Below are 24,098 nucleotides of genomic sequence, written 5' to 3'. Positions count from 1 at the left end.
CTAGAAGTGAAGCGTATACTTATCAGTAAAGGGCCCTTCAACACGTGAAATTTGGTCTGCGACTGCACTCGAGCCCATTGCGCTTGATTCTTCAGTGGGCTACGGACGGGCAGTGAACGATGCAGCGATTGAACTCTACAGATACAAGAGAAAGGTGATAAATTCTAACAAAATACTAAGTTTCAATGACTACATAAATGCCGTTGTAGGAGGAGTTATCACTTAGGTATTGGGCATCAAAACATCTACCAGTCCAGATCAATGCTAAATACATTGCAGTATGCTAAGTTGGCTGCTCTTAAGAGTATTTGGGCTGTTTGCACAAAGGGTTCATGGCCTATCATCTACTAGTTGTATGATTATGGCAGTGATCCCAGAGCTTTAACAACGAAGACTGCAATGCGTTCTCTTCAAAGCAGCAGTCGAGGACATGTACAGTACTACTACCGGTTGAGAACGATTACATTCGGAGTTGGAATGATGTCCATGAGACAACGTTTTTGAGTTGCGAGTGATGAAGAATATTTTGGCCCGTATTCAGTTCAAGCAAATACTTCTGGTCGCTCCGTCCACCGCCTGACCAAATCACAGATACGATTCCTCAGAGAGGTATTCATTCTCGGAATCTCAATAAAAAGAGGAAGCTAACTTGAGTGGTTCAAGGCATAACATCATGAATACTACTAATTCCTGGACACGGAACCTACGGTCGAAAGTCCTACCCATCAAGCCGGATCCACAGGCGGCCGAGGTAGCCTTTGCAGGGTAAATTCAACCCGAACAGGTCTGGTTGGGTAAAGAAGTCATGCTGTGCAATCAGCATCTACTGAACGGTGCCCATCACGAGTGAGCATCATCTAACGAGAGCCTTGTATGTCAAAGGGCTACCCCTTGTTCCAGCTGCTAAGGCTACCATTGCTCATGTTGTCGAGACTCCAGCAGTGCGCACCAACCTTGGCAGATCAGTCACCATATCAAAGAAGTGCACCAACTTTCGCAAGGAAGCTTTTTTCTCAGATCAGCCACTGATGCTTCTTGAAGCGGCTTCGGCCTCTAGCATGTCAATCATGCCCGAGAAAAGCTTAGGCTGATCAATGATCCGGGTATTGTCTTTTCCCTCCATCATGCGATGATCCGAGCAAGGGACCATGCGTCCATGACACCGCGGGGTAATTCGGCCCTCAAGCAACTTTTCTCGTGGAGAATACTATTCCAAGTCTCTTCGTCCGGGTCTACAGCAGAAACCGGCTTTGATTGCCGTTCATGGACAAGGCGGATGTTCTCCGCACGAATTCCCCGCCCTCCGCAACCCCACATGCCGGCAAAATATGGTACCATCCGCAAAATCCCTGGTGTACTGCGTTCAAAACAAGGATCTGTTTGAAATGGCGTTGAGCTTCAGGACCGCTATGTCATGATGTCGGCCTATAAAGAAGGGTCCTACTTCCGTGTTCGTTTGCGTCGTTCTATCCTACATTGTATTGATTGCATCTATCATTCTGCCATAGGTCTTTCCTAGCGTCATGAGGTATTCTACTATTGGGCTCCTCAGCTTGGCCACTCTGGCATCGGCCAGTGCGGAAGGCCCTTACTATGCGAATTTGACATGGGAAGCCCCGCGCACCTTGTCAAACTGGTCAAACTTGACTGTCGAGACGCACACGGGAACATTCATTGGCATGCTCAATGATACCTACCCCAATGTTCGACAATTCCTTCGAGTTCCATATGCACAGGTATGTTTTACCTTTCTCGGACAGTTCCATCCCGCATGTTGATTTCATCTGCTCCAGCCTCCCGTTGGAGATCTACGTTGGATGCCTCCTCAGAAGCCGCATAGGTCCAAGAAGCGGATCGATTCTACCTTTTATGGCCCAGGTAACCTTCTACTCAAAGGATTTGTGACTTATAATGTACTCACATTCTTGACAGCCTGTCCGCAGTACGTGACTGCGCCAGCCAGTTTCTGGAACACCTACGAACCCCCAAATGTGCTGCTCAACATCGGCGAGAAATTGGATCAAGGTTCCACTGCCTGGTCGTCGGCCGAAGATTGTTTATCAATGGCGATCTGGACGCCTGCTTCAGCTAATCGCACATCTAAGCTCCCAGTGGCGTTGTTCGTAACCGGTGGCGGCGGGATTACTGGTGGGATTGATATTCCCTCTCAGCTGCCAGCACATTGGGTCTCGCGATCTCAGGAGCACATTGTGATTACCATCAATTATCGATCAAATATTTTCGGGAGTGGGTTGACCCTGCAACAAAGAGAGACATTCGACTTACCTTGTTTGCAGATCCCAAATCCCGGGCATTGAATGAGACCTCTTTGACTTTGCTAGATGTCAGAGCGGCAGTGGAATGGGCCTACGAGAACATCGAATCCTTTGGAGGAAATGCTGAAAATATAATGGTATGGTTCTCGAGATTACTATCTACTATATCTAATCTCCGATTGGGCAAGTAGCTGTGGGGTCAATCGCAAGGAGGTATCTTGACGCATCTGTATACTCTTGCATTCCCCGACAACCCTCTCGCAGCCAAATTTGGAGTGATCTCGCAAGGTGCATCGGCCACCCTGGACCTCACAACGGCCGGTGATGTTTATCAGGACTTTGACATTGTCGCCAAGGGGCTCGGATGTAATTATGGAGACGACTACGAAGCCGAGCTCGAGTGTATGCGGCAGATTTCCTGGGTGCAGATTGAGGAATACATTAACCGCTACAACGCTACGCCTTCTATTGCTTTTACTAACTATATTCGTGGGTATGACTCCCTCACCTTCTGGCTCTCGGGCTAATCCTGCCATTAAGCCGATGAAAGATACATCTTTTCGAATGAGACCGAGCGATATCTTCAAAAGAAGGTTGCTCCGGGACCGTCGATTCGATCCGACGCCGCCAGGGAGTTTCCGGATCAGAACAGTACATACGTTGCCGAAGAAGAAGGAGTGTCTGACTGTCTTGCACGTTCTGACTCGGAGCTTCGGGCGTCCATCGGCCTTGACACCTACCGATATTATTGGGCCGGCAAGTAGACGTTAGTTACCCTAGGTAAATGCTCTTGGGCTAATCATTGTCTTCCTGCAGGAAACTTCAGCAACATCAGCCCCGTTCCCTGGCTTGGCGCCTTCCACTGGACTGACCTCCTTATGATTTTTGGTACCTACATGCTGGATGTCGGTAACATCACCGAGCTCGAGGTCAAAACTTCTGAAACAATGCAGGACTTCTTCCTAGCATACCTCAAAGACGCCTCCACAATCAACACCACTGTAGGATGGACTGCGTTCAATGGCAGTGCGCCTGAAGGGGGCGTTATTCTTGAGTTTGGCAAGGATGTTCCTGTTCGGAATGTTACTGGGGATTGGCTAGATGGTGGCTGTTGGAATTCTTCGATTCCCTTCCGGATTGATGGGTAGGTTAGTGAATTTGCGAGATGTTACCTCCGAAGCCTCCTCTCGATGTACCAGTCCTGCGACCCAGCATCTGAGCGAGAAGCAATTGTCGAATACCGGCCGATGTCTTGTGTCTTCATGTGTTTGATAACTAGATGGGTAACTTCTTTGTAAGGGTGGCTCAATGATACATGTTGTCATAAGTTCTGGCTCTTATCCTGCTGACAGAACTGCCGTGTCGGGCTTCTGGCTTGACCTTGGTGTAATCTGCAGAATTCACTGGGTAGAGGAAATGTGAGCGAGGGTTTGGTGTTAGGCGGGAGAAGGCGCTTGTCCCTTTTCGCCAATGAGGGCCTCCTGTTATGATTCATATCACTGGAAAATCTTTCTCCTTTGACTTCTTTCTCTCACTGTCACCACACTCCTTACAAACTTGCACTGATTACTACCTACATGTCGATTGATAGATCCTGATCGTGTATGCTTAGCTACCTCCACAGCAGTTTGACCAACATCCTATCCTCGTTTCATATCAACGTTGTTCTTTGAAAAACGGACAGACTGAGCTGCAGGCTGTTTAAATTTACAGTCCTGCAGCTGGTTGCCTGGGACATTAGGTTCCCGTGAGAATCTGAACACGCACTGTGGATTTACAAGAAGGCAAAAACAACAACGAAATTCGATACATTGTTGAATCTTTCATGCAGGCCAGAGACCTAATTCCATCAACAAGAACATACACACGCTGAAGCTGATCACGCTCGCAAAGATGGCTCAACTCACAGATCTCCCGACCGAGATTATACTTCACATAGTCTCTTATCTACAGTCCCATGACGACATTGCGGCGTTGGCTGCACAGTCTTCCCATCTCTACGAGTCGTGTGATAAGAGGGCCCGTGCAAGATTCCGCGAGATCCACATTACAAACAATGCCAAGCATCTCGAGAGCGCCTTCGCGGCCCTGATCGACATCCTAGAACAGCCGTATCTAGGCCGCTATGTGCGTCATATTGAGTATTGGGAGTCTGTGACGAAGACCTATAAGGACCCAACCTTCTGTGAACTCAATACGTCATCGCCAGCTGAAGAACACATGAGGATGATCCGAGCTGCAATCTACAGAGCAGGGTTTCCTAGCAATATGATTGAAAGCTTGGCCATGATAGTTAGGCTGATCTCCGGAGTCAACTCCCGCAGGGAGATTAATTTAATGAATCGGCCAGTCAATCATATAGGCAGCTCAGCGGGTCCCCTTCCTTGAGCTGCAATCATTTCGATGCTTACCCTTAACCAATTCTAGGCTTTTTCATTGCCGGGAGCCCCTTCTCGCACAGGTTCTGACAGCACTTCTAATCTCCGTGGCACCGGAAGTAGAGTCTATGGCCCTCTCCCAACCCTTTCTCAGCAAGTTTTCCGTACCTTGGCATACGGACTCAATCGACCGCAAGTGTACGAAATTTCCTTTGAAATGGCTTCTGCACCAGATCAACAACAACGACGCGTTCCCGGGTGCCCGGGGGCCGAAGCTCCTGAGAAAACTTCGGGACGTGTACTTAGTCAACGAGACGGAGGACGACACATCCTGGAAACAGGATCGAGTCTTTTTCATGACGGACCTCTTTGGCTTCCTAGAGCTTTTTCACCATCTTCCATCGATTGAGTCATTTGGCACGGATGAGCTGAAAACAAGCGTCGTCGGTAAGCACGGGCTCCCCTTTGCCTCGTCGAATATCTCCCGTATCCGGATCGAGCACTCGTTGGCCGACAGCATGAACTTGGCAAGAATGATCTGTCTATGCAAGCAGCTTCGAGAGTTTCAATGCCCCATCGGGGCCAGATCAATCGGCGGCAACCTTACCTGTAGGTTGAACTCATTTCGAATCATCTTCCAAGCGCTTCTGGTCCACCGTAGAACCTTGGAGGTTCTAGATCTAGGCGTCACATACATACCTTTTGAGTCAACACCGGTAGAGCGAGTTCCTCTTAACCTCAGTGAGAATCGCGAAAAGCGCGAACAAATGCAATTAATCCGGACTGCGAATGAAATGGCTTTGGCCGATAGGTCAGTGCAGCTGCCGGACTGGATCTGGGACCAGGCCGGTTCGTTGGCCGAATTCTCCGCCTTGAAGCACTTGAATCTGGAGCTTCAGTACCTGCTGTACATGGCGAGGGGTGTAGGAACCGCGAGGGACGATGGATACCAGCTCGTGGATCGGTTGCCGTCCCAGTGAGAGCATCTCCTGATCGGCGAATATGTGAGAAATGAGAACGTGGAGTTTGACGAGCAGGCAGATTCGTTGAAGATATTGGAAAGAGAGCAGCGTCTCAGCAGCCTGAAGACCATTCTGGGAATTGATGAGACAATCGCGGCGATCCCGCAACCTGAACAGCCTGGGTTGAACGAACATGTGCGTTCGTTGATAGAGGACGTGGATGAATCGGATCCAACGAAGAGGAGTTGGAGCCACGCATCTTTGATCTGAACCTCAGTGATGATCCCTCAGCTTTGTTCGAGCAAATTGACACACTCAATGCACTTCTGTGCCAAGGATTTTTCGAGTGGTGCGAGTGATCTGGCGATTATCTAGGTCTGGGAAGTATTTTGACCGAAGCGATGCCCATGTACTGAGTCACACAAACCGCACCAGAATGTTGTTAATTGCTGCCATAGTACCAAGAATGAATGAAATTTCCTTTTCTTTGAACTCTAGTCCAATGCCCTGATTCGTAATTGTACTTCTACTGCTCTGCAGATGTCCGGTCCAACCCTTAAGCTTCACAGCCGCGACCCACCGGTACCATACCCGTACCCGTACCTGAAACAGTGGCCCTTGGCCCGTGCGCGCGCAAGCCCGACAGATTCTTTTCTTACCGCCATACAGCCACCGTAGGGGAACATCAACACACCACAGACAGAACACCGGAAGGTAACTCACAAAAATGAATCCCCTGCGCTACCTCGCGCCTCCGACGCCCTACAAGGAGCTCTCCACGACCAACAAGAAGGGGCTGAAGGAGCGGCTCAGCTACGCCGAGGCCCTGGAGCACCACCCGGGCCTGCAGCTGTCCGCCGAGCAAGCCGAGCTCCTGCACACCTACCAGCAAGCATGCGAGGCGCTCCTCGAGGACCCGGGCAACGTCAACGCGGCCATGCGCATGATGCAGTACGAGCAGTCGCTTGAGTCAGGGGCTGGCAGTAGCCTCAGCAGCCCCGCGGCCCCCGTCAACCTCTCGTTCGACCTCGCCACCAAGGTCAAGCTCGGCGAGGAGCTCGACAACCTCTACAGCGTCTGGGCCGTCACGCGGTACCGGAAGTACCTGCCCGCCGGCATCCAGGAGGAAGCCGCCAAGCACCCGTCCAGCCAAACCGCGGACCCGTGGCACGCGGCCTTCTGGACGCCCTTCCACGGCCGCCTGGACGCCGAGGCCGCCGCGTTCGCCGCCGTCCTGGCCGGCGAGAACCGCCACAATGAGTGTCCGACGTCGATTTTGTTGATGCTGCTCTGCGACCGCCACACGGTCGACTGGGACGAGACGCGCGCGCTGATCCGCTACGCGGCGGCGGGCGCTGAGGGCGTGATTCAGGGGCTGCCGGAGAGCGACTTCGGGGAGTTGCTGCGCACGAAGGACGTGGCCGGGTTGGCGACGCGGTTGGCCCGCGATGAGTCTGGGTGGAGCTGCTCGACGGAGTATGTGTTGGGCGTCAGTACGCTGCTGATGGGGTTCTTTGCCAATACCCTGGCCGATACGCTGTTTGAGACCGAGGAGGAGCTGATGGATCCGACTAAGTGGGAGCCTAAGAAGGTGCTGCGCGAGCGGTTGGCGTTGGCCGAAGGCCATGAGCAGGCGTTCCGCGACTTGTTGCAGGAGATGTATGTGCAGATGCTGGTGGGGTCGGATGATGAGGATGAGGCTGGGTTCCCGGGTTATGATGATTTCGATGAGCTGGATGATGATGAGTGGGAGGAGTTTGAGGGGGATGTGGAGGAGGGGGAGGAGGAGGATGGCGATGAGTCGGATGAGTACTAATGCGAGTTTGATGCCTGAGGATGTTGGTCCTGTAGAACTACTCTGCGAAATCTATAGAACGGCGATCACGAACTCATCTCTCCGTCTCAGTACCTATACTCACATAAATCAACCATTCGAGTCATCGATCACATATACCCAAGCCCGGGTCGCCCACATTAACCCTTCAATGAGTCCTAGCCCACCCTCAAACATTTGCTGCAATCATTCATCAGAATCAAAATCATTCAACAGAATCAAAGTCATCAATCTGCCTCCAGTCCAGCACCATCCCCCTCGCCGGCGGCCACGCCTCCACAAACCCCTCCGCATAATAGATCTCGTGCTCCTCCGGCCACGCATGCACCAGCATCGTGACCTCCGTGCATCGGAGGGCGGCCTCTTCCTCTTTATCCTCGCCTTGCCCGCCCATCCCCAACCCGGTCACATACTCGCGGATCCTCTCCCGGAGATGCGCCACGATCACGTTCCCCAACTTCTTGTACTTGTGGTCCGCTGCGATGAGCAGGTCCGTCAGGTGGAAGGTGTAGATCCCGTCGCTGACGAGGCGGGCCATTGCGACCACTTCTCCGGTTTCTTGGGTCTCTGGGTTGGTGGTGGGATTATTGGGGGTAGTAGGTGAAGCTGAAGCTGAAGCTGGTGCCGTGTAGGTGATGTAGCAGCCGTACCAGCTTCCCTGGAGGGCGGATTCGGCTTGTTGGGCCGTTGGTGATTGCGGGTGTTCTTTGGTGCGGCGGAGGTGGAGGTAGGATTCGACGGCGGGGTAGCCCCAGTGGAGGGTGTAGTTGGATGGGAGGACGGCGGGCATGTTTGGGGTGCGTGAGGGGTTGTAGATAGCGCTTGGATGAGGTTAGATCTGAAGGTGGAGGGTGGAGGGTGGAGTCGTGATCTTTGTTGCGATCGTGGTTGTGGTTGTTGTACTATAATAGAAGTATGTGTTGTGGAGAGAGATGTGGGGGTGAGAAGGAGATGGGAGAGTGAGAAGGGAGAGGGGAAGTATATTATGCAGGGGCCGGAGGTTGTGTTGTTCTCTGCCTAGTAGGCTACCGTGCTGCTGGGTGACATGCATGCTTGGAGGGGTTGTTCACTTAGACTAAAATCATTCCACGGTTCGAACATATACTAAATTTGTGTTGTTTGGCCAGTCTCAAAATATTAGAACTACGGTAAATCAGTCATATGTCCAACATAGATTGCATGAATAGCACTATTCTTCTGGATATGCCAGCTGCATCTACCTACAGAGATTGTCTGGTAGCCGTGAGATGCTTGGAGGTGTCATCGGCCAACTGCACCCATACCATTCGCAAAAGCACGCAAGTCCTTTCATCTCCATACAGGTCCCCAGAAGTCATTAGGACCCTGGTACGCTGATTCAAGTTTCTGACAACGCGGGTGCTTAAAGTCGTCCCACGACCCTTGAGGCCAGATCGGGATCTGGCAAAACTCATCATCATGACATCCGTGACACTCTTTCCACACTGTCCAGCTCAAATAGTCCATCAGAGATCGCAGGGTGTTGACCGCGACATTATATTCTGTCGCCTCCATGACTTCGACAAACGACGCGCAGATTCGACTGCTGACATCATAGACGGCGCGATAAGCAAGCGAATCACCAGCAGCATTGGTAGGGATGAACTGAGTTGCGCATCTCTCCGTCTCTTCATCAACATCCCTGTTGTCCTGATCGATGAATGTTTTCCATATCCGTGCAACATCTGCAACTAGAGAGGACAAGCCGTGATGGTGGTGGTGTCTCGATGCCAGCTCACGCAGCGGGTGGCTGTACTTCTGGACAATCATATCAGCGATCGCTTGCCAGTTCACCTGTCTGTGTCCTGCATCATGCGTCATCACGAGGGATGTGAGACCCTTACGTATGGGCTTCAACTCTGCAAATGGGAGGTGGTTCAGACGTGGGGCAGTGCTGTCGTCCGGAAACAGATTCAGAGAAAAGTTATAAGCCGTGACGAAATGATCATAGTTCAAGACCACCCGCTCGCCGCCAATGCCATTGTACCTGGCTCTCATCACTTGGAGCACCTCGGTCGGTTTCCCTCCTTTCTTTCCATTGCCCTCTGTTCTCGGGCTTGAAGACCTCACTCTCGCCACATGAACGGGCTCCAGGTTTTGTTCCGAATTGCAGAGAATCACCTCGAACCCCGAAGCCAGCCGAATGACCCCATCCACCCGATCGTTCCACTCCTCCCTCGCAATTCGACACACGGCCTCTGCACGCGCATTCTCCTGCAATACGCCACCATTGATCTCATCTTCAAACAACACCCGGTCCTGCAGGTCGAGAGTCCCGATCTTGGACTTTCCGGCTGACATCCCATCGATATAAATGAGGCGGAGGTTCTTGGCCGTGGTGTAGGTGTGCAGCCATCCGCCATTGTCTTCTCCGGCTGATTCATCTCGATCCCCGCCCATCACTTGCTGAGAGCCAGATGACAGTTTGGGGGGTGTCTCGGGTCGCTTCGTCCCCGACCGCGCGAAGGCAAATGCGTGCTCGGGGTCGAAGGCCAGCCATCGGACTCCGGTGATGTGCTCTGGATGGCCGTCACCGTGGTAGAGTTTGGTTCCCTGTGGCATTTCTGCCAAGAAGAATGACATGCCGTTGTGGTTGAGTGCCGAGCCCCATTGTTTCATGGAGGAGTGGATGGCGTTGAAGATGTAATTGGCATTCTGGACAGGTTCGGGGGGAGCGCTGTCAGCGGCAAGAGGAGAGGTGGCAGCCCCTATGGCAGAGATCAAGGCGAGAATGCAGGATCGATGCATTTTGTTATATCTGAGAAGAGTAGAATATGTTGATCGGTGCGGTACATCTGGCTGGAAAGATGTGCCTTTATCTGAGATGAGTGAGTCGATGGCAGACACGCAATGCATGCATAGACATTACCTGATCGGGAAATTCAGGCCGAGGGCCTGGAGGGATGTTCAGGCGCCTAGGCACCCAGGCACACCAGTCCTGCTCATCATCTTCCTCGACGCGTCATCCGGTCTCTCACCACCTGCTCGCACAAGCAAGATTGCGATACCATTGTTTCCAGTCTTGCATCCGCCATGATTTCTCATTTGATGGCTCTTTATGGCCTTTATCTTCAAGTACTTCCAAAATACAACTGTTGACCTTCCATGTAACAACCCGCCAAGGGATTTGATGAGAGCGTTGCACCGCTAAGCTAAAAGAGATGTCAAGATACTGATCTAGCCCATCCTTCGCTCCAAGAGATGCTGAATGCTGTCAGAATTGCCATCCACCACCTCTTTTCTAGTCACTTCAACGGCTTCGTCGAAGTCACCCACGACGCAGCTAGTCGGCTCTGTCAATTATGGCCACGATGGCTAGAGCGCACCTGTGACCTCCTCTGCGACCTTCTCTGTGACATATGAAAGAAGACCCCCTAATCATGACAGTCCATAGGAGTTGTAGGACATCCAGTGGTACATGCCAGGCTTATTTCGAAAGGCATTGGCAAGACAGACTATTTCTTTCATTGCTCTTCACAAACGAAGTTTTATGAGAAGGCTCCGTTCTTCGTTCTTGTTCAGTTGTGCATAAACCTCCTCCGGAAACGTGGAATTGATTCTCGCGGTACCCGACTTGCCATGGCACCAAGCAGTGGGTATGCCCCAGGTCTGATTGATAATTTCGGGAGGCAAGTTCGTCGAAAAGGCTTGGCCCCGGGTCATGAGAGTCTATGGCCCCATCTGCGCGGAAGGGCTATGCTGTGAAGTGTGGGACATCTTACAAACTACAGTGAAGTGAGCATCGGAATCAAGCGTCTGACTGGCGAGGTTGGACCCCATCATCCCACAAATTCCGTGGTGTTCAGGTAAAACTATCGGAGCATCAATTGTACACTCTAGATATCGACCTATCGGAAAGACTGTAACGAGGAGATGGTGAGTTTTCCCTCTCCCTACTTTGCTTCGGCGCTCGAAGTAGCACACTAAAGATTTATCCTATTCTCGCATCGACTAACGTCTGCAGAAACCTATTTCTCCGCCGTATACTCAACTGACCTTCCTAGTCGAGGACGCTTGCCGAAAACCGGCACCAGAAAAAGCCTCCGGGCAAACCATGACTCACAATGCAAGCGATGCCAAGAATGTCCGAGCCGCTCCATCAGTCGCCTGATGTATACATGAGGTCGTTGCTGGAACTACGTGCACATCTCCCGAAAGGGACGTAGCTTGCGAGGATGGGACCCGAAAAAATCAAGCAGCCGACGGAAGTGGGCCGCCAAGAAACTCGGGGTTAGAATCGGACACCACTGCCAAGAGCCTGTATACGTCGGCCTAAGGGTCTTTCTAGCCAGTGATACGGTGCTTGATCGCATGCTAAGTGGATCTTATCAGATTGATCAATCGTTCCACGCTCCGAATTATCAATCAGGTCTTGCTTCCACAGGGGTGTGGCATCTTGTGGGTCTTCGGGGGATTTTGTCCTGGACAAGACAGAACCTTCTATGCTTTTCGCCCCGCCAGGGAGTTGGTGTCAAGAAAAAAATTCTCTGCAAGTACCTAACGGGATAAGTACGAAGTTGACGGAGAAGAAGCCGCCACTATTGGCTTTCGACTTGTGGCTCTCTCTTGTCGGCTATATGTCCCAAAAGATGTCTTAAACGGCGCTACACATATCACACTGGAGCCCACGAGTCCGATGAATGCGAACCTACATGCTAGACCAAATGCATGGGTCCAGATGCTCCGAGCCAAGGAGGCATTGTTCAATGATCAAGTGGAGATTGATAACTGGTTCGCTGGAGATTAGCTCGATTCCCTCCGGTGGGTTCCGCCACGCCTGTGTAATGAGCGTGCTCGAATAGGACCCTCATTGCGAGGAAGTGGGTAGGTCCAATTTGAGGATTCTGTGCGATATAAAGATTGACTTGATGCCCGGACTACGCTGATCTCGGGAGTGTCTTGTCTATCAACCGGCAAAATGAGAGTGACCAGTACACTTCTCTTGATCCTCGCCTGGACGGGCGTCCGCGTCCTGGCAGAGGGGTTTACTATGTCTGCCCCCGAGCTTGCAGACTATTGCTTCTATGCTATATACGAGTCTCTGGGCTCGTACACGTATGCAGGTGCCACTACATCCAGTTCAACCTCAAGCGACTCGTCAACTTCTCAGAGTTCTTCTAGTTCAACCTCACATGGCTCTTCCTCCTCCTCAAGTGCCGTCGTCACAACATCACATGGCTCCTCAAAACGGGCATTCGCAAAGAGAATGGCTAGACGTGGTCATCATGGTAGTTCATCTACTGGAGGCTGCACGAGCACAGTGGGTGTCATGTCCTTGTATGCCAGTGCGAAGGCGTGGTGTAACAAGAAGCAACTGGAAGCCACCATTCCTTACTGGCAAAGCCTGTGTGAGCAGAACAGTGCTACTTTGATCGATCTGACTGATATCGTTGCCAATGCCACCGACTCTTATATCGCATCTTTGCCAACTGTCGATCCAGAGGCAAATAGCACGACGACAACCGGCACTATTGAGAGTCCAGTCTTGCTTAGCCACTCATACTACAAGCGAGCTTACAAATCTTATGTATGTGATCTTTTCTTGAACTGATCCTGATGAAGCATTAACCAGGCGGTGATAGGTCACCCACGACTATGCACTGAGCAAAGACAAACGTTATGGCTGGGGTCTTATGGGCTACTGGGGTGGAATACTGGCTCTCGGCATGATTGTCAAGGCCTGGAAATCCTTCCGAGCCCATCTCAATGGCCCCGGACGCGGCGATTCTGAGAAGAGTGGTTTCTATGCTGCTGGTCGTAATTCCTGCGCGCCAGTGGCTGCAATTACCCACTTCATCCGGACTCACTTTGTCATTCCTGCCAGCTTTGCCCCCGGCCTTTCCAATCACCAGCAGCTCTTCTGGTTCCACACTATCCCAAAACGATTGGATCTTTTGATCGTTTTTGGCTGGTGGGCGGTGTGTATCATTCTGTCATGTGTTGACTACCAGAGCTTCCGCGGCAATATTCAGTACGTTTGTATCATAATTCGATCATAATTTGGCAGGTTTACGTCTAACAAACAATTAGGACGCCGAGTCTACACGAACAAAATTGGCAATACTCGTCTGACCGTACAGGAATTCTGTCTTACGCCTGTCTTCCATTTCTTTGGCTCTTCGGTGGACGAAACAACATCTTCCTTTGGGCAACAGACTTCAATGTCCAGTCTTTCAACATCTTCCACCGCCATGTGGCCTGGGCTTGCACTCTTCTGGCTATTGTTCACTCAATCAACTACACCGTGGTTTTCCAGGTCTACGGTTAGTGCTACTTATCGCAAGCATCAATGATATGCTAACAGGCTGGCATATCAGACGGCAGATATCACAGTGCACTTAAGCAGAATTACTTCTACATGGGTATTGTTGTATGTAACCATTCTCGGCACCATGTCTTTAGGAGGCTTCTCACATATTCCAGGCCACGGTGGTGATGTCTGTTATGCTCTTCCAATCCGGCACGTGGCTTCGTCAGAAGTTTTACGAGACCTTCTTGATCATCCACGTTGTCCTAGCCATCTTAACCATATACACTCTTTTCCGGTAAGTCCTCCTACGAGCACCAAGATGCTTTCACTAACTAGAAGCAACCAGTCACACCAGCTTTGATGGCACCGTCTACAACGGCTACCTCTGGCCAATGGTCGCCATTTGGGGCTTTGACCGCACCGTGCGCTACCTCCGCGTGATCTACTGCAACTGGAACGTCCGCTTCGGCAAGGGCTTTATCAACACCACCTCCTCCACTGTGTCCTATAGCTCGGCCAGCGATCTGATCCGCATCGAAATGATCCCCGCGGCCCACAGCCTCACCCCCGCCCCTGGCCAGCACTACTACCTCTACCAACCCTTGACCCTACGCGGCTGGGAGAACCACCCCTTCACTCTGGGCTGCTACAACACATCTGGTGCTGAGGCAAAACTCATCTTCTACATCCGTCCCTACGACGGCTGGACCCGACGTCTCCGCGACCAGTGCCAGAAGTCTGGGGGTAAGGATTTGACCATCGCGCCTCGGCTGCTCCTGGAAGGCCCCTACGGCCACCAGATCCCGCTGCACACCTTCGACACTCTTCTTCTGATCGTCGGAGGCACCGGTATCGCCGCGGCAGTCCCGTACATCCTCGACCACGTTTCTCGTCTCGCAGCCGGAGGCAAGACCCGCACCACCAGGATCCACCTCGTCTGGTCCGGCCGTCAGAGACAGATGTTCGATGAAGTCTGCTGCGCGGATTTGGTCGCCGCGCTGGAGTGCGCGGATATCCACGCCACGCTGTATTGCACGGACAAGAGTAGCATGGGGGCGATGACTACCGTTGTCACCGGCGACGAGAAATCTAGCGCTGCAGTCCCGCAGGTCGATGCGGTGGGCGCGGAGGCAAAGGAGGCCGGCCAATTCGTGCAGGATTCTTCCAGCCAGGAGTCCCGACCCATGAAGGTGGAGGATCTTGGTCTGGAGGTGCGCTACGGACGCCCGGACATCACGGCCACCGTGCAGTCGGTCGCGGAGGAGGCCCGCGCCAGTGTGTCTCGGTTGGCGGTATTGACGTGTGGCCCGGCGGTGATGGCGGATGAGTGCCGGATGGCGGTTTATGGGGTGATGAAGGGGGGATTCCGCCAGGTGGAGTACTTCGAGGAAGCTTTCGGGTGGTAGACAGGTTTGTCTTCTACTCTCGTTGTTCGTGGAGGAGAGGGAGGGGATGACTTATGATGTGCTGGGTATCCTTTAATGCACGTATTTATGTTTATGTTTATAGTAGTAATTAAAAGTTCATTACTTTGCTTAAGCAGAATCAAAGACTTTCATCGCCAACGTATGGCCTAGAATGAATGAATGCCCTGCTTATCCCGCAGTCATATGGTACGACCAATACGTAGATTTGCAACCGAGACTATAAATATCTGGCTTTGAGGACTTGTGGCATGCGGTTTAAGCTGTGAGTCCACTTGTGATAACACGCAGCCTATCTCGCCAGTCCGAACCGGTAAAATAAGTTTTCACTTCTCTCTATCTGATCAGTGCCCAATCTCCGACCTAGCGAGACATGCAAAGGCAAGCGGAGCCGAGATGTCGGAAGCGCACACTCTCGCAAACTCCATCCCGAAACGGCCGAGTGGGGCGCCGTATATAGGGCTGCCAAGAAATCCGAGCTACTGCTCAGACCGGGACCACTAACTTATCCGTATCAAATTCGCAAGATGGTACCCAGATCAATCTTGTGCGAATTCCGTTCTTCGCCTTACTATGTTTGGTCTCGACTGGCTGGGACTAGCTCGTGCAATGTATTAGGTGGAGGACTAGCAATTTATCTTGCGATCATGGATAGCGTTGCAAGCCGCAGAATTCGCTGGTTACCGAACAGGCAAGGTGCCCATTCCGCAAGGGGGGGGGGGCAGCCGGGCTTACCTTAGGGCTATGAGATGACCGCTCGCGCCATACATTTGTTATAGCCTGTGTTGCGATAAAAAGAGCCATTTTACAACATATTCCGATATGGTGTAGTGGCTAACATCGCCGTCTCTCACACGGCAGCCGGGGGTTCGATTCCCCCTATCGGAGCTCAATCTCCATTTCTTTTGCTCTATCGGGCTGACGTTTTGCCTCTCCTGCCCGGGGGTTAGTCTTGGGACATAGCGGTCTTTAACACACATCCTTTTCATGCAACATCCGATATGGTGTAGTGGCTAACATCGCCGTCTCTCAATTGCTCGGTGCACGGCAGCCGGGGGTTCGATTCCCCCTATCGGAGTGACTATCTAAGTCCTTCTTGGGCTTTCGCTTTTTGGTGTTTTGTTTTGCGGGATTTGATCTTTTGCCGGGTGTGGGAGTTGGTTGGGTATTTGCCACGGTCTGTCTAGGTGCCGGATGGAGGGGAGTTTGCCGCGCGAATGACCTGTCGAATTGCGGTTCCCTTCCTGGCATTGAAAGTTATGCTCGACTCTAGCACGCGTGTCGGAGGTGCAAGAGTGCTGGGTATTTGAGAGCCTCGGATGGATGGGAGTAACGAGGGAGGTTATTAATGTAGTCTGGTGCTACTACTGACGGTTTTTGGTGTCTCGGACGTCGAGCGAAAAGTGACAACTTTGAATGATGTGTAATTCAGGACAGACGAATAGCAGGGGAGGGTGTTCGAAGAGTATATTGTGGGTTCGGGGGTGGCGGGCTTAGACGTTGATCTGAATTCAGTTTGTGCGATGCTTGAACGGCGTAGAGAATATAGATATTGTCTACATTTCATTCACGGTTCATATCAAGATTGCTGGCAATCTGGCGAGACTACTCAGTGACATCAGTTCTCATTCGGTGCCCTATTATTTGTTAATCTAGAGGGATCGGCCGGGAAGAGCCGTTTATATATCTCCCCTTAAACCGGCTTCGGGCTATTCGAAGTCTGCCTTTTATGTCTCTCTCTGCCTCCACACCTGGGATGAAAGGCAAAGTAGTTCTTCTGATAGGAAAAAGAAAGCCGCGATGGTTGTAAACATCAAGGTAAAAATAGATAGATCTTAACCACCTGCAGTCCCGAGCGAACATACACACAAAAATCAAAAGAAATAAGCTCCGATAGGGGGAATCGAACCCCCGGCTGCCGTGTGAGAGACGGCGATGTTAGCCACTACACCATATCGGATTTTGTGTGAGATGAGGCTTTATTTTGATTTTACATCCCTAGACACATGCTCAAGCCCGTATCCTCTGCGAAGTACACAACCGATTGGCCAGCTTGCGAAAGTTGTTTGCTCTCCGCAGCTACCATCGGAGCGAAGAGAGATAGCCGAGCAATGATAACAAATGCAAGACAGAAGCCAGTCAGACCGACAAGGCAGAAAAGACAATGAAATCAAAATGAGATTGCTTCCTCCGGTTGGGATGGTCCGCTGTGCTTGACGCCCACCGCCTATAAATTGTTGAGATTTGACATCTTCAATCAGGTAACCCAGTCACCCTGGTTTTCTGCACAGGATGTACAAGGTGACAGATCTGGCTTCACGCGTGAATACAGTGTCGATCTGCTATATGATAGACAACCACGAGATTAGCGGATTTGTCACTCGAAAACCAAAGACTTCCAAGTCGGAAAGTACGGTTTCCCCCTCGATGCTAGGGCAATCTTTCCAGCATGACACTGGCTAGTGTCTGGTTGACGAACAATTTGTAGCAGACACCCTGCGAACTCTGACTCAACAATAGCGACCCACCACGTCGAGCTTACATCTTGTGACTCGCATCGCGAAGCCGAAACAGCAGACCATTAACATCTGGCCTTCATCACGGATATTCTTTCGACGTCTGGAGGCCGCTTTTCTGCATCTTTCACAGATTGGATGCGCGACGAGCATTCATTGATGCCCTGCTTGTGATTTGACAACGGGCGTTTTCAACCACCTTATTCCATTCTGGCAGCCACTCCCCGAGCCCTTGGTGAGCCACATGGATTGTTTTGTTTGTCAGTCGCTTCCAGCATTGAGGCCTTAATGCGACACTCTGAGAAGTAGCGTTTTATGGCATTTATAAAGGTGCCCTGGAGACTTTTGACGAAGAGTTTGCCGAGTGTGAACGGCAACAGTGTGTACCTGGCTGCGAATGATTCCCCACCCGATACCACCGATCTCATTGACGATGGAACCTCACCAATGGCTATCTCATATCGCCACCAAGTGATTTTCTTTTTAGCAGGCCATTTGCCAGCGGGTCCCCGCACAAGAATGGCAAATTTGAAACTTGAGAAGAATACGCGCAGTCGGAGGATCCGGATCACGAAGGGCCGGAAATGCGGAAAATAGTCAAGGACAGGCCGGCAATACACAAGGAGAAGTAAGTGTTAGACAAATAGCAATACTCTTCGAAGAGTCTTCTATTGTGGTCCGATAGTCTGTGTGGATACCAGGCGGCTTCCTAGAAGTGCTTCTTCCAAAATGCCTTTTTCTTCGCACCATGCTTTGTCGTGTTTCCTCCTGTCGAGTTGCCATTGTTGGAAATGTCGACGATTCCTTCTTTCTCCGTCTAGCTGTAAGTTTGGTCAGCCAATCGAGGAATGCCCCAAGTACTTGTTGGCTGCGCCATTGCCGAACTCGCTGGCAGACTTATCATCCTTTTGGGGGGGGGGTCAGGCTTTGGTGTCAGACTTGGGAACGTCAGTGGTATTCTCGGGTGACTCGTGGACGTCGAGATAACGCGTCTCCAAGTTCCTAAAGGCTGTCTGCCTTTTCTTTTTTCGGGGTTTCGTTGTTGTTTCCACATAAGACAGGGTCGATAACCTGTCCGCCAGGGGCGGAAAATGACAACACGTTCTGGAATCGCTGCACACATGCGAGCAGGTGTGAATGATGGCAGCAAAAGCTCATGAACTCGATTCCAGACATGTGAGCGACTCCCGCTGGTTACGGGAAGTATACAATCGAGTTGCGGTTGCTTCGGACACCCCGAAAAGTGCACCAGGAGCTGCCAAATTGTTCTTGAACCGCAGTGTCTGCAGTACGCGATCTGCCTGCAGTGGCTGAGATCCACTGCTCAATGTTAATAGAACTCAGAATTGTCTGAATTGGCTCTCGACGCTTGCACTTTCTGTTTGTTGTGACGGCTTATCCTCGAGAGACTTGCCAATCTCGACGTCGACCAGACCCACAAAACAGCTGCAAAGAGGCAAAACATCACGTCTTACCGCAGCACAGTCTGGCTTTTTTCTGCCTCGTTTGTCTTCACTGCGAGGTGGGTAAGACATTTGTGAGCTCCGTGGATAAGGCAAGGAATGTCCGCAGGGCACAGCCCGGATCATTACATCAACGCATATCTTAGTATGGGATGTAGGCGGATCCTCAGCCACAGACGTAGAGGAATTACCGGTATTACAGAACTGAAGACACTCTCATACCAGCCTAAGCAATTTTGCAAGTAGTTGGCAACTACTTTACTCACTGCTTGCACGATCAATCTGCTTTTGAGTGGCACGTCCCCCTTCGTTGCCACCCTTAGCAACAAACTCCTTGTGGATTTGCAAATGTGAGTGAAGATTGTTCGTTGAGGAATACTGTTTCTTTTCAAGCAGTTAACAAGCAGTAAGAGATCTAACTTACGTCTGCCTTAGAGCACCCGTCCATCCTGCAGAAGACTTCACCGTAATGAATCTTATATTCGAGGCATGAGTTCTAAAAGGTTGCCAAATAGTTGGCAAGTAGTTAATACCAGCCTACGCAGTTAGCAAGTGGTTGACAACTGCTTAAGAAGTACTTACTGATCGCTTCATCCTGTTCCTTCTGGCTCACACGGCCGCCCTTGTCTCCCTTCCCCAGAACATCATCCTCGGCCTCGAAGTGGGATTTGATATGTGTGCGCAAGTTGTTTGTAGATTGGGATCGGTGCTAAAGTAGTTGACAGACAGTTAGCAAGTAGTCTGCAAGTACTTAGCAATAGCTTAATTTTTTCTTGGTTTCGCAAAGGTCATGCAGACCTGGGTCTAGTTCATAACCCAGACTAACACCCAAGAACGAAAAAGATCAACGCACTGCAGGGAACAGTGATCCATTTAGGAACGAAGAGCGTTACGACTTTCCCGTTCCTGTGCTTGCTGAGGATGTTTGTCCCGCAGGAGTCCGCGCTCTCTCCTCTGTCATCGAGGCGCTTTAGCAACTCACCAAGACGTTCATGTATGCAGGGTAAGATAGTTGTAAAGAAGTAACTGGCTAACCACAAACAAGGAATGGCGACTTGAAAGAAGGTCAGTCTAACTGAGCATGGATAAACATGAAACCAAAGCTCTTCCTCTTATGTTATTTGATTCGCTGGTAATCGATCCGCTGGCTTCTGAGGTTCTGCATAAGAATCTCCTCTTCGTATTCGCTTGCGAGGTCTACAGCCTGCAAGGAATAGACCTGGCGTCCTCGTAGTTCGCCAAAAAGGGACGCGCACTCAGCAAGGCGGCTGTAGTAGCTATACCATGTAATCGCGGACTTTTTGACGACCAATCTGTCGCCACCGTATCTCGCTGGTCGTATTTTCATGGTATTTATGCCCACGAAACTGATTAAACAAGTGAAAATTTGCCCTTGGCAGAAGGAGACTGCGATTTGATGATGAAACACCGCCCCCTTAACGTACCGGTTTCTCCATCCCACCTTTCTCCAATCCCCTTCTGCGAGGAAGGAAGTTTGTCAATGAAAGGCCGATTGGGAGTGGTGAAAGTAGTTTCATGATGAGCGACAGCAGTGAGATAGGGTGTGGTATTGTTCTGCACATGTTTCTTCGGACTCAGGCTAAGCCTGGAAGCGACGTGAATGAACGCTTCGCAAAACTAGACTTCGTAGGAACAGGAGTACTTGATTGGCCACGAAGGTCTTTGACTTCGGTCATCTACACAGAAGGCTATTTCTCCCAGCCAGCGAATTCGATAGTTGTCGACATGATCCACATATGCTAAGTCATAAGTGTTCGGAGACGGTATAACCGAGAATCCATTCAAGTCCGAGTGGTCTGATTTTGCGCGGCTTGACCCGAGAGTCGGATCTCAAGAGAGTTGGATCTGCTATAATTGTCCAATCAATCGGCTTCATTGGTGCATAGTGAATCGCTGTTGCTATCAACTCCACATGGTCTTGCGAAGAGATCTCGACAGTGGTGGCATAACGCAGGAAGCAGGACCGGCTGACCTGGCGGGCCTGGTTGGCTAATCGGCCCCGGACAGCTTGCCCTAATTCTTGCGTCCGCCAAATGAGCGCCGTGTTGCGCCGGTGAAGGTTGCCTTTGAGGCGCTCTCTCCTTCTCTCTCTATCAACTCAACTCCATGTTTCATCTTGGCTTGACGCGGGCACAAGTCTCCTCATCTTCAGCGGTATCATTAGTATTGCCAAGCTCTATATCATTTCCACCTCATTGGCTTTTCTCTTTGGGTTATTCGTCTCTTTTCGTCAGTTTCCTAAGTTTCTCCTTTCTCTTTCCTTTCCTTCTCACTCTGCCGTCTCTAACCGCGTCTTCTACCTTCGCTTCCTTGATCTCAGTGCTTCCAGCGTCCGGCGACGTCTCTTGGGTTTTCACCCTCTTGGTTCTGCGGTATTCTGGCTTCTTGGCTCTGATGCGCTGCGTCTTCTCCTTCGAGGACTGCAGATTCAAAGAGCACAAACTCTTCTTCTTCGATCCGTAGGTGCAGTTGGCGCAGCTTTGCTGGTATCTGTGCTGCGACGGCAGGTTCCAGTTGTCGATCACGACGCAATCGCGCCACACGCCCACTTCTTTCCGACAACGTGTGCATGCTCTCTGATTGGGCAGAATGAGTCCACGCACTTAGAGCAGCTTGGCATCACAGAGATGGCTGGGAAACCTTTATATCTGACGGACTCGCTACGCTTGCCCACCACATCGCAATAACCCTTAACTAGCCTCCCTCTCACGTTTGGGAGCGAGAGCAAGACAAGCATCTCGTACACAACACTTCCATTGGTTAAGAAACCTCAGGGATTGTCTAATTCAAAAGCAAGCTCGTTTCCCCTGCCAACACTGTTGTGTTTCAACCACGCACACGATTGGGTTGTTTCATCAGGCCGAAAAACAATGCCACTTCAGCTTTCGTACACTCTCGTGTAACTGGGGCTGAGGAATTGGAGAAACGATAGATTCTCTGTCCATTCCATGTTATCTGTAAGGCTGAGAAGCGGAGGCTGATGTGTTCATCTTTCAAGGGATTTTTTTGTTCAGGTAGAAATGTGGAGTGGTCGCTGGTTGTTCGATGTAGTGAGAGTGCTGAATCAGATCGCAATGACTCTACTCTCCAGCCTCGTTCTAGTCCTCGGGCTCGGGCCCTGGCAACGGAAATGAGCCAGTTGCCGCGGCAAGAATAATATAAAGGAGGATTCGGCTAATAACGAAGCCGTTCTCCAGTCGTATCGGTAGAGAGATTCATTGAGGATCTCTGCTCTCCCCGCCTTGGCATGGACAATTTATGAGGCCCGACCTCTGGAGCTCGCCTGTATCTCTCGGTTGAAATCTGAGGCGTAATCATTCTCCATCTCACCCCCTTCCCCCTGCTCTTTCTCTGGGCCAAGGGACACTGACAATGTCCCTACCTCAGCATTTAGTGGCTGCTGTCTGATCGATTCTTCTGGATGGCCTCAGGCTCGTTCGAGCGCCTGTATGCGAACATAGTTTCATTGGTTTTCTTTGCATTTCGGCTATTGCGGTTCCTTCTGACAAGTTCACGGGATTGAAAATCCGCCAGAAACTGGAGCTGGACGATATCGCATCCTTCCAATTTCAACTTGTCATAATTATGATAGGACGAGTTCATGCATCGCGCAGCACTGACAGAGGATATTCGGGGTCTCGCCTTCCGTTCGGAAGTTTGATCCAGTCGCCCCTAAAATATGAAGATGGCCCAAAGCTGCAGATAGCTCAAGTCGTGGTTTGAGACAGCCATATTGCTGTCGACTTCCTTGTTCCGTTCTACTTTGCACTAATAGCTTTGCCCGTTCTTTCCGTTTTCCGATTCTGATCGATTTGCCAACACCGGGGGTGAATGAGCACTCTTTCTCCCATTTTCTGTTTTCAATCTTTTCCTCCGAGCTGTGCACACAGTTGTAGCGCGTCCTCAAGCCATTTTCACGCTGGCAAAGGATCACGGCTCCACGACATAATTCATTCACGGCTCATTGCCTCCCTAACGTTTTGCGTGGCAATATCGTCGTTGCCACGGACAGTCTCTTTCCATGCAGGGTTATTGCCTCCTGGTAATACCAATGTCCTGTGCTGACAAAATCACAACACTTTGGCTTACCGCTTGTTGTTGTAGGCTGTGGACCAATTATCTTACCACCAGAAGTAATTTTTCAATCCCCGGAGGGGGAGAAAGGCTGTTCCTTGGTGCAGTCGTTGCGCGCGACAGCCAAAGCCAGCTTATCAGAAGGTGCAGCCACATTGGGTGAGCATTGGGCCCTGCAAAGATATTAGCAATCATCATTATCTGGTAATGTGGCCTGTAAGGATATACATACCAGACCAATGCCGACAAATGTAGAGCATCGTAGGTAGTTGTAGATACATTGTAGACACATCGGATTCCAAGTCTCTAAATGCAGCACATGCAGGCACCCGGTTGGCTTCCGACCCATTGCGTCATTTGCTGATTTTGCGTAGAGACACAGGCTCATATAAGCGTGCTCTTGCGAGTCGCGCCGTTGACGACATAGTCTCTAGTAGTGACACAGCCTGGAACGCTCTGCGTGTGATAGATAGTAAAGCCCTTTGTATCTGCGGCGCAGTGTCCGGCCAGCCAAGGCCAGGTTCTGCTTGAATTGAGCTTTCGGCTAGATGTGACAGTGTCTTCGTTTAGTGAAATTCTGGCTGTTGCGTGTAATTGAGCTTGCGAGAAAAGTCGCGACTTGCTCTGCTACCCCTGGACTGATACTTCCACCAATTGACGATATTCTATATTAAAACAGTCAGATATGCATTTCTCAGGTGCACAGCATCCATTGAATGCTGCAAGTGTCCGTACTCTACAACGTGCGCGCTAAGCATGATTCCTACAGCAGTCGTCGAGAAACGGAGAGGCTGTCGTGATGCAAATTGCGCACACCTTGACACATCTGACTAGATGATTTGATATGTTTCGTACCACAATCAGTCGTAGGGTATAATACCG

The 24,098-nt window shown here is 50.9% G+C and overlaps 7 protein-coding genes and 3 non-coding genes across 10 annotated transcripts; 6 read left to right on the top strand and 4 right to left on the bottom strand.

The window, feature by feature from the left end:
* The first annotated feature begins 1,200 nt into the window (after positions 1-1,200).
* BO86DRAFT_453860 (alpha/beta-hydrolase) lies at positions 1,201-3,481 on the top strand. Its single transcript, XM_025677023.1, has 7 exons — positions 1,201-1,736; positions 1,794-1,878; positions 1,933-2,247; positions 2,298-2,413; positions 2,468-2,765; positions 2,817-3,032; positions 3,093-3,481. Exons 1-7 carry the CDS (start codon positions 1,524-1,526, stop codon positions 3,422-3,424), a joined length of 1,575 nt encoding a protein of 524 aa, XP_025531330.1. The 5' UTR covers positions 1,201-1,523; the 3' UTR covers positions 3,425-3,481.
* A 688-nt stretch (positions 3,482-4,169) lies between these two features.
* Positions 4,170-5,634, top strand: BO86DRAFT_396436 (uncharacterized protein; the record flags this gene model as incomplete). Its single annotated transcript, XM_025673401.1, has 2 exons — positions 4,170-4,426; positions 4,704-5,634. 2 exons carry the CDS (start codon positions 4,170-4,172, stop codon positions 5,632-5,634), a joined length of 1,188 nt encoding a protein of 395 aa, XP_025531329.1.
* A 648-nt stretch (positions 5,635-6,282) lies between these two features.
* BO86DRAFT_438969 (uncharacterized protein) lies at positions 6,283-7,432 on the top strand (the record flags this gene model as incomplete). The annotated part of the gene is made up of 1 exon (XM_025676144.1): positions 6,283-7,432. The coding sequence occupies exon 1, from the start codon at positions 6,344-6,346 to the stop codon at positions 7,430-7,432; it is 1,089 nt and encodes a 362-aa protein (XP_025531328.1). The 5' UTR covers positions 6,283-6,343.
* A 123-nt stretch (positions 7,433-7,555) lies between these two features.
* BO86DRAFT_386383 (uncharacterized protein) lies at positions 7,556-8,386 on the bottom strand. The gene has a single exon (XM_025671318.1). It carries the CDS (start codon positions 8,238-8,240, stop codon positions 7,656-7,658), a length of 585 nt encoding a protein of 194 aa, XP_025531327.1. The 5' UTR covers positions 8,241-8,386; the 3' UTR covers positions 7,556-7,655.
* Positions 8,387-8,758: 372 nt separating this feature from the next.
* On the bottom strand, positions 8,759-10,257 carry BO86DRAFT_438964 (uncharacterized protein; the record flags this gene model as incomplete). The annotated part of the gene is made up of 1 exon (XM_025676143.1): positions 8,759-10,257. The coding sequence occupies exon 1, from the start codon at positions 10,214-10,216 to the stop codon at positions 8,759-8,761; it is 1,458 nt and encodes a 485-aa protein (XP_025531326.1). The 5' UTR covers positions 10,217-10,257.
* A 2,201-nt stretch (positions 10,258-12,458) lies between these two features.
* BO86DRAFT_416305 (ferric reductase family protein) lies at positions 12,459-15,124 on the top strand (the record flags this gene model as incomplete). Its single annotated transcript, XM_025674960.1, has 6 exons — positions 12,459-12,995; positions 13,051-13,439; positions 13,499-13,731; positions 13,786-13,838; positions 13,892-14,013; positions 14,065-15,124. 6 exons carry the CDS (start codon positions 12,459-12,461, stop codon positions 15,122-15,124), a joined length of 2,394 nt encoding a protein of 797 aa, XP_025531325.1.
* An 834-nt stretch (positions 15,125-15,958) lies between these two features.
* Positions 15,959-16,030, top strand: BO86DRAFT_t64. The gene has a single exon. It is a non-coding gene; the product is annotated as a tRNA-Glu (tRNA).
* A 107-nt stretch (positions 16,031-16,137) lies between these two features.
* BO86DRAFT_t65 lies at positions 16,138-16,220 on the top strand. The gene has a single exon. It is a non-coding gene; the product is annotated as a tRNA-Glu (tRNA).
* Positions 16,221-17,030: 810 nt separating this feature from the next.
* Positions 17,031-17,102, bottom strand: BO86DRAFT_t61. The gene has a single exon. It is a non-coding gene; the product is annotated as a tRNA-Glu (tRNA).
* Positions 17,103-18,998: 1,896 nt separating this feature from the next.
* BO86DRAFT_376434 (uncharacterized protein) lies at positions 18,999-20,115 on the bottom strand (the record flags this gene model as incomplete). The annotated part of the gene is made up of 7 exons (XM_025670534.1): positions 18,999-19,104; positions 19,344-19,347; positions 19,388-19,499; positions 19,546-19,570; positions 19,655-19,658; positions 19,704-19,830; positions 20,104-20,115. The coding sequence occupies 7 exons, from the start codon at positions 20,113-20,115 to the stop codon at positions 18,999-19,001; spliced, it is 390 nt and encodes a 129-aa protein (XP_025531324.1).
* Between the last annotated feature and the right edge of the window lie 3,983 nt (positions 20,116-24,098).

This window comes from Aspergillus japonicus (genome assembly GCF_003184785.1).
Source record: "Aspergillus japonicus CBS 114.51 unplaced genomic scaffold BO86scaffold_6, whole genome shotgun sequence".
In the NCBI taxonomy this organism is placed as follows: Eukaryota; Fungi; Ascomycota; class Eurotiomycetes; order Eurotiales; family Aspergillaceae; genus Aspergillus; species Aspergillus japonicus.
Note: the sequence above shows the minus strand (reverse complement) of the source record. Positions and strands in the feature narration are given on the sequence as shown.